The sequence below is a fragment of the Zingiber officinale genome, chromosome 1B (genome assembly GCF_018446385.1).
Source record: "Zingiber officinale cultivar Zhangliang chromosome 1B, Zo_v1.1, whole genome shotgun sequence".
Lineage (NCBI taxonomy): Eukaryota > Viridiplantae > Streptophyta > Magnoliopsida > Zingiberales > Zingiberaceae > Zingiber > Zingiber officinale.
In genome coordinates this window covers 157,259,172-157,268,482 of record NC_055986.1, presented here as the reverse complement: position 1 = coordinate 157,268,482, position 9,311 = coordinate 157,259,172, and the positions used below count along the sequence as shown (strand labels likewise).

The 9,311-nt window shown below is 36.5% G+C and overlaps 1 protein-coding gene across 4 annotated transcripts in view; it reads left to right on the top strand.

Annotated features, from left to right (window-relative positions):
• The first annotated feature begins 1,570 nt into the window (after positions 1–1,570).
• Positions 1,571–9,311, top strand: part of LOC121985993 (endoribonuclease Dicer homolog 1-like) — a 28,375-nt gene continuing 20,634 nt past the window's right edge. For 2 of the 4 annotated variants that reach the window (XM_042539756.1, XM_042539748.1), the window contains exons 1-2: positions 1,571–2,922; positions 2,994–3,107. In XM_042539756.1, the coding sequence (XP_042395690.1) occupies positions 1,945–2,922; positions 2,994–3,107 (1,092 nt within the window). In that variant the 5' untranslated portion in view covers positions 1,571–1,944. Of the gene's footprint in view, positions 2,923–2,993; positions 3,108–4,708; positions 4,790–9,311 lie in introns of those variants that run through there. The other 2 variants (XM_042539772.1, XM_042539764.1) reach the window with 2 other exon arrangements.

The following is a 9,311-nucleotide window of genomic DNA, read 5'->3' as shown; positions in this document are numbered from 1 at the left end:
TACCTTAGAGGTTTCATACTCAAAATTATAGAGATTTACCCCATCGCCTCTTGTGAAGAGATGGATTAGTGGAATCCTATGAGAGTAATGCACCAAATATGTCATAGGTTATGGAGTACTATAAATGAGCTCTCTGGACCATATATAGTTTATAATGCTAATATTGTTGTCTTTATTTTATACTTTCATACGTATTCTTAGTATTATTTTGTCTATCATGATTATATATATGTTTCACACATGTACACTCACTACTAACCTTGTTTTGAGTTTGTAATTGTACAAGAATTGGCATTCATTTATTCATCCTCCCTTCTAGTTGGACCATTATAATCCTATAGTTTGGTCATGACTCATGATGTGCTTAGATGGTTGGAAGTTTAAATAAAGTGAATAGGTGGAGTTGGTGTGTGTACGGTTTGAAGTGAAGGTGGGGGAGCAAGTGGTTAAGAGGGACAATTGTGAGATTTGGTTTGTGAATTAGTAAATTAGCTTACTTATTTAAATTGAAATTGTTACCATGAGATTTATACAATCACTAAGAGCAACTTTTCTCTTCTACTTCTAATGCTGTGGCAAAAATGTCATTGCGATGATGCGGCGATAAAAATCCACTTAGCACCGAGTGCGACGAAGTGCTGCAGGGTAGGGACACGTGGATGCATCTTGCTGACCGGAGCCAGCTAGATACCGATGGTATCAACTACCAATTCATCAAGTGCTTCACTTTTATATACCTAAGAGTGAATAGATTAGGAATTAGTAGTTAAAAGGGCTAATTATGGTTTATGTGCGTTGGCCAACTAGTTCATTTGCTTAAATTGAAATTATTTTAATTACAAAAAAATGAATAGACCTCAAGTTAGACTAGGGTGAGTCCAAAGTGAGCATTATCTAGAAACTTGCTCCCCCTCTCCTTCCAATTGATTATCCCTTTTATTGCCTTAAAGCGATCATGTGGCTAATGGTCAAATGGGAGTTTGAAGATGATTTTGTTATTGGGATTGTTGCCTTGATGCAAGTCATTTAAGAGCTATGCTTGACCTTAACTAAAGAGGAAAAGAGAGAGAAAGAGGGTCCTCTTCGCTCTTCTAGATGGCAAAGGTCGGTACACTTGCAGGGAGACAACGACATTAAGGAGAGTTATTAATGCCTACTTAGTTTTTGATGTGTATATTCCACTAATTTCACATATGAAAACATCAACAAGTCAAGCGCAAAATCTTAAATAGGAAATTCTGGACTGACATAATAGAACATAACATCTACATCTGCACTACTCTCCTTACTTTCCCCCAATTTTTTAACATTAATTCCGCTTTATGATTTAAATGAACTATGCATCCCGCGGATAAAATTGTAAACAGGTCATTATTTAAAATTTTGCTAGGAAAGTAGCTTCTGAGTTCTGATCAAATTTATCGAAGCTGATGAGCCAGAAGCCATGACAGCGTCGCATGGGCCAAGAAGGCAAGAACCGACCATGGACAACACCGCCTTAACTTTTTTTTTTAAATTAATTTTTTTTTTCTCATTGATATTAACCTAACCGCGGTCGGAGGTGGCTCCGAATTATTTCGCTATCCTGCGTGGTTTCGTCTCCCAGCGCTTGCAAGTTGCACTTGTGGCAGCGAAGCGAAAGAATCTCTCCGCTTTCTCGCGGAGGCGGCGGCCGAGCAAGCGGGTCTCGAAAGGGGGCCAAATAGAAAAAAAATTTATGGATGCGTAAAGCGAGCTAGGGAAAAGAAAGAAGAGAGAGACGCGTTGGTACACCGCCGAATCCAGGAACTCGATTCCTTCGTCGCCCACACACACACTCTCGCTTTTTTGCGTGATTCGTACGGTTTATCACCGCCTCTCTCTCCCTCTGTCTTTAATCTCGTTATTTTGGGATTCCGACGGGTTGCTTGGAGCAGAAGTCTTAGGGGTCGAGGGGCGCAGAAGATGGGGGGCGACTCCACATTGTCCGGGGTGGTGGGCGACGCGGCTACACTTGTCAGCGGCGGCGATCCGGTCTCGTATTGGTTCGACGTATGCGAGGACGATGGCAGTGGGCTCTGCGGCATCGACTTCTCTGACTTCGACCCCTCCGCCCTCCCCTCGCTCGACCACACCGACGAGGAAGGCCTCCTCGGCGAGATCGACCGCATCCTCGACAGCATCAATGGCGACCAACTCCCTTCTTCTCTCATGCCGCTGTCGCCGCCAGTGGAACCTGCCAGTAACGTCCCCGTCGCAGCTGAGCTTGTTGTCCAACAGTGTTTGTCTGTGGAGAACAGTTGTGGAGGCGATGGGGCTAAGGATCGCCGTGAAGTTGTCAAGTTAGAAGATAAGGATGGAAGCGCTTGGAATGGTGGGAGGAAGTACAATAGTACGAAGGAGAAAGTCTGCGATCGGAGGGATGAGCGAGGGGCTAATCGCCGTGATCGCTACAGGGAATCTTCAGCGTGGCGTCGTCCGCGACGTCCAGATGAGGCTGGCGATTGGAGGAGGAGAGACGGCGAGTGGGGTAGAAAGAGAGAGCGGGATGGTGGTGGGGAGTGGAGGGAGAGGGATAGCAGAGGAGGGTACTGGGAGCGGGATAAGTCTGGTAAGGTTATCTTCCGAGTTGGCTCATGGGAATCAGGTGCCAACAGGGAAGCGAAGAAGACTAAACTTGATAACGCAGAGCAGGTTAGGAGGAGCCCCGAGAAGAGACCTCAAGAGAAGAGAGAAAAGCCGACTGAGGAGCAAGCCCGTCAGTACCAGCTAGATGTTCTTGAGCAGGCCAAAATGAGGAACACAATAGCTTTCTTGGAGACTGGCGCAGGGAAGACTCTGATTGCAGTAATGCTTATCCAAAGTGTCTGCACAGAGATGCTCAAAGAAAATAGGAAGATTCTGGCAGTATTTTTGGTACCAAAGGTTCCCCTTGTATACCAGGTATTGGGTCAGAAAAGGTTCTATCTTTGAGTGTTTGTTGATCTGCTATTTATCAGGAATTTTGTTATTAGCAAGCTGAGGTTATTCGCGAAAGGACTGGGTATAAAGTTGGGCATTACTGCGGAGAGACAGGTCAGGATTTCTGGGATGCCAGAAGATGGCAGCGTGAATTTGAGTCGAAACAGGCAAGAAACTCTTTTCTCTATTTTGGTCCTTAATGTATTATTTTGATTAATTGATCCATCAGTCTCACTATTGCTTAGATGCTGATGACCTTGTTAATTCTTCTATTGAAGTAAACATTTTCTGCATCCCATGAGCTATCATCTCTTTAGAACTAACCTTCCAAGCTGTCAGTCCAGCAAGCTAATTCATTTGACTTCCCTCTTTAGTCTTTTGGTTATTTCATGAGGATTTTTTGCTGAAGGCTGAACATGGATTTGCTATAGTCTATATATTGGATTGATGCATTCACCTGTATCAGTTGGTACAACATATTCCTTGGTCAAATTCTGGAACCAATGTCCAGCATATAGTATTAGTAGGTTCCTGATCAACATTTTCACAAGAAAACCTTCAAAGGGAGTTAGCTCAAGGTATCACTGGCTTGATCTGTTGAGATGTAGAATATGTTTCAAGGATGGTCCTCCAATTTTGGCCAAATTTACCTACTTATCTAGGTTGCAAGTTGTCACTCTTTCATTATACGCCTTTAGTCAGCTTTCAGGTTCAGACATATTCTTATGAGGGTAAATACAATAAACTGCAAGTTCAATTGTACAAATGCACAAGCATATATTGCTTTTCAATTTTTTTTTTTTTCTAATACCTCTTTTGGTTCCTTTCCGTCCATTATTTATTTTATAGGTACTTTTTTCTGTTGATTATGACTATGGATTCCTTGGTTCAATCACACTTCAACATAGAACATCCACCCACATTAACATCCAGTCAACCATAGGCTTTAAAACTTGTTTGGAAGACTATACATCTTAGAATGCAAAGATCATATCCTAATGTAGGCAGAATGTGTTTGTTTGAACAAATATGTCAGATTCAAAACTGACCTGGAATCTTCTGCAGGAAGTATTGCATTTTTTTGACCTTTTTTTGAGGCACCGCACAGGTAACTCATTCTCAAGGTCCTTCATTGGAAGTGTAGTGGGTTGGTAAATTTGCTCATATTGCCTTGATAGCTTTTAGTTGAGCGTTAGCACAGGATGGTTTACCTAATTAGTTTGCCTAACTTGGTCCACCAAGTTGGTTGGTACAAGCTTTTTTGTAGAGTGTGTTCATGATCATATTCCTTAAGACCTATTTCCTATAAGGGAGATACGAGAAAGAAAGGGTAGGAGAAAAACTCTTAGGAAAAGATTAAGAAAGATTTCTCTAGTTTTGATTTCTCTCGAACGAAAGAAATACATTTCTCCATTCAATTGTTTCTTTGAAAGGAATGGGATGAAACTTAAATTTCAATTTTTTATTTGTTAACAACATAAAAAATCATAAATATATTTGAAAAGAAAATATCTTTAATTTTTGTAAGGTTGGATATGAGCTCCATTGTAAGCCAAGTTTAATTTGGGCAAAAATCAAATGGTCACTTCGTATCACCCTTTTTGTTAGAAGGGTGCCCCTTTTAAAAAATATTAAAATAGTGCCCTAATATATTTCTTATCTAGAAATACCCTTATTCCAACATTGTTGTAGAAACTATGACATGTTAAGATAAACTAGCTTAATTTAATCAAAATTATTGTAGGTGCTCCTCATAGCCCGCCTCAGGTTATGTGAAGGGAGGTAAATCATGGGGTCATCTTATAGCCGGCCGCCAAGTGACTAGATGGGAGGAGTTTTTTTTCCCAAGGTATACGCCTGGAATCAACCCCTTGCCTTATTGTAGCAAAGCTACCACCCTATAATCAAAATTATTGCACATAGATCACTTGGTCAAAATTTCTTGATCAAAATTGCTTTCAACTTCAAAATTAGGTCAACATTGTTGTAACAACTGTTATCCATAGTTGCTATAATGGTAAGAGTTATGTCATAGCTACTACCACTTATACCCGTGCATGTTAAAATAAACTACCTTAATTTAATCAAATTTACAACACTTAATGGACTATTTTGTCAAAATGCTCTTTATCAATTTGGTCAAAATTGTTTGAACTTATCAAAATTGTTTCAAGTTGGTTAAAATCGGGCCAGCACTACTATAACAACTATTGTCCGTAGCTATTACAATTGTAGTAGCTATGCCATAGCTGCTACAACTTGTAGCAGCTATTGAGAATAACTATTATAATAGTTTTAAACTGATTTTGATTGAGTTGCAGTAATTTTGACTAAGTTGATTAAAAAGTATTTTGATATAACAATTTTCTATGTATAGTAACTTTAATTAAGTTGAGCCGGTTTATTTTAACACATTGTAATAGCTATTCCATAGCTGCTGCATGTAACAATTACGACATAGCTGCTACAACAACATAACATTGGAATAAGAGTATTTTTGGAATGAGAAATGCGCTGAGGCATTGTTTTGATATTTTTTCTAAAAAGGGGCACCCTTTTGATAAAAACAATAATAAGGGGCACCATTTTGATTTTTGCTCATTTAGTTTTTTTTGCAAGCTTGATAGAATTAATATAAAGGAAAATGGAGAAAAAAATTTCTCAATTTATTTTCTTCCCTTTCTCTTTTTCTGACAAACAAAATAGAGTGAAAGTGTTGCTGACAAATTTTTGTTGTCATCTTGCTTCCTTTTGCATTTTCTTCCCCCTTGCTGTTGGGGAGATCTTTTCCTTTCCTTAACCCTGTAATCAAAATTATTGCTATAATGGTAAGAGTTATGTCATAGCTACTACCACTTATACCCGTGCATGTTAAAATAAACTACCTTAATTTAATCAAATTTACAACACTTAATGGACTATTTTGTCAAAATGCTCTTTATCAATTTGGTCAAAATTGTTTGAACTTATCAAAATTGTTTCAAGTTGGTTAAAATCGGGCCAGCACTACTATAACAACTATTGTCCGTAGCTATTACAATTGTAGTAGCTACGCCATAGCTGCTACAACTTGTAGCAGCTACGCCATAGCTGCTACAACTTGTAGCAGCTATTGAGAATAACTATTATAATAGTTTTAAACTGATTTTGATTGAGTTGAAGTAATTTTGACTAAGTTGATTAAAAAGTATTTTGATATAACAATTTTCTATGTATAGTAACATTAATTAAGTTGAGCCGGTTTATTTTAACACATTGTAATAGCTATTCCATAGCTGCTGCACGTAACAATTACGACATAGCTGCTACAACAACATAACATTGGAATAAGAGTATTTTTGGAATGAGAAATACGCTGAGGCATTGTTTTGATATTTTTTCTAAAAAGGGGCACCCTTTTGATAAAAACAATAATAAGGGGCACCATTTTGATTTTTGCTCATTTAGTTTTTTTTGCAAGCTTGATAGAATTAATATAAAGGAAAATGGAGAAAAAAATTTCTCAATTTATTCTCTTCCCTTTCTCTTTTCTGACAAACAAAATAGAGTGAAAGTGTTGCTGACAAATTTTTGTTGTCATCTTGCTTCCTTTTGCATTTTCTTCCCCCTTGCTGTTGGGGAGATCTTTTCCTTTCCTTAACCCCACTAGCACAAGGTGGTTTACCTGGTTGGTCTCCTCAAGCTTTTGAGAGAGTGTGCTCATAATCATATCTTTTACTTATGAGCATTTATCTGATTTATTTTCATGGTATTCACTTTATTATGGTTCACCCTCTCAGTCATGCTAATTATTCATCCACATTAGCATAAATCTAGCTTACGATTTTTAAACCAAAGTGAGACTAATTAGCTTCACAAGTTTGTAAGAATATAAAATAAGTTTTAGTCAACCGTGCTAGCATGGTATTATCTCAAGGTTCTTAGCTAAATACCTGAATTCATTGTTTGTGGTCCTATCCAAAGCTTATACCACATTTAGCAGTTCACATAATATTGACATATGTTGATTTCTTTTGTAACTGAAATCCTCTAACACTAAAACAATAATTTTATTAGCCATTCCAATTATTCTTCCTTCTATACATCTATAGGAATGGTAAGATGAACTAAATGCTTCTGAGCTAGTCATGTAAAGTTGGATTTCTGTGCATGGTGTTCTATGGCACATCCAAAATCATATCCTTAGATATTAATTAGGTGCCCAAAGTCAGCTGTGAATGATACGTGTATTGTGTGATGGACTGTTCATTTATGATCTTTCTAGAAGTATCAATGATAACTTGGTTCAATTTAAAATCTCTCTTGCAACATCTGAAGTACTCTAATGAAAAGTTATACGCTAATTGCAATATCAGTGTGTAATGTTGTGTAAAGATTGAGAAAAAAACATGCACACATGATAATTGAACCTTAACTTTCTTGCATTTAGCAAGATATTGATGGGAAAACCTAATGATAATTGAGATATTTTAAAAAGAATAATAATTTTGATAAGTCTTGTTGAGATACAATTTTCATGAAACAACTATTGCATCATTAAGTAGCGTAAATTCAACTATTTGGAGTCAACAACAATTATAATAAACAAAGTTTATAAAGGCGATTCCCATCGGTAGGCGATTGACTCATTGTGTAACATTTAAGTGGTTGAAGAGAAGAATAAAAGGGCAGCCCAATGCATGAAGTTCCCTCCAATGCGGGGTCCTAGGCAAGGGTCTATTGTACATAACCTTATCTTGCTTTGCTAGAGGCTATTTTCGATACTCGAACTAGTGACCTTACACGGAGACAACTTTACCATTATGAGAAGAGAAGACTATTAAATTAAAAATAACTAATATGTATATACATGTTTTTAAAAAGTGGCTTAGGTGGTAGGCGATCCTTAGTAAGATAGTGTTTCAAAAGTTAGCCTAATCTAATTGCCTTATTGGGCTCGGTAGATGACTTACCTAAGCGAATTGCTTATGAGGTCCATGCATGTTTAGGGTAAAATAATTTTATATATATATATCTTAAGTTTTAGGCTCATTTGTTGATAAAAATAATCCTAAATCTTTTAATTGTTTAACATCCCACGTCACCTCAACCCATTGATTTTAGCAATGCTCACACTTCCTCTTCACCCAACGTCAACCATTTTTTTCTTCTATTTTTCAGATAAATTTTGTTTCATGCCCTCTCTATTGCTTCTTTTCCTTCATATATTTATAATTTTTTATCATTTATTATTAGCCCTTCAATTAATTTTGGTTTTCACATCTTCTTTAGATTTGTTTACTTGCACTAAGTTTATTCAACCGCTTCTATTGTTTCAGTTTCTTCATATATTCCTAATCTTTTTCAACATATATTCTTAGCCCTACAATTTTTTTTTTTTTTTTTTTTTAAATTTGTGATTATTTTCTGTTTTTTTTTAGAATTCTTAGCCTGGGACTCGTATTAGCGGGAACTTTGTGCATCCTTTTTTTATCCTCTTAAGTAATAAAATTTTTAGTCTATTGTTGTGAATCCATTTAAAACTCTTTAACTTTTATGATTTTAGATTTGATTGTATGATCTTATTTTAATAATATTTTAATGCCAACTGCTTAAGTCCCTTTGTAATAATATTTTAATGCCTACTCAGGCGCCAGGCATCTTGGAGCCGCTTTTTAATACTTCTTTTGTGTGTGTCTCTATATATATTATATATAGAACAATTGTAAACAAATTTACACTCACAAAGAAATATGTCATAATTAATCACAAATAAATAAGTCATAATTGATATTAGTATACACTAGATACATAACAACAACTAACTGTTTCATATTCATATTTTAACTAAAAAGTAATGACAAAAAAAAATTCTAAGTGTATTGTGATCAAATATTGAAAAATTTAATAATAAATTTGAAAAGATGTAAGAGAATTGGGAAAACATACTTAGGGAAGATAAGTATTAGGTGGGAGGCTCAGCTGAACAAAGTCTTTTGGGATGGGGTAATGGGGAGAATTATGAGTACTTTATAATCATTAAATTAGTATTTTATTAGAAAAATATTTTTTCTTAGGCTTTCGTGGATTGCTTGGGCCGTCTAGGTGATCGGCTTGAGCCCCCTTCTAAAAGGGTCGCCTAACAATTAGGTGAAGTTTTAAAACTATGATAATAAACTTCCTCTTTGAAAAATCTTTGCTTTTTAGAGAAAAATTCTTTTTGTAGGTTCATGCATTTGGTTTTCTTAGTCTCTCATGTATGCTTTAAAGTCTGCTGTTAAAAGTTTTCAACACCTTATGGTGGCATTCCTCAATGTTTCAACTTGATGATTGTATAAAATTTATTGCAGCATTTTGGAATCTGATGTTGTAATGGTTGTAGATAGCAAAGT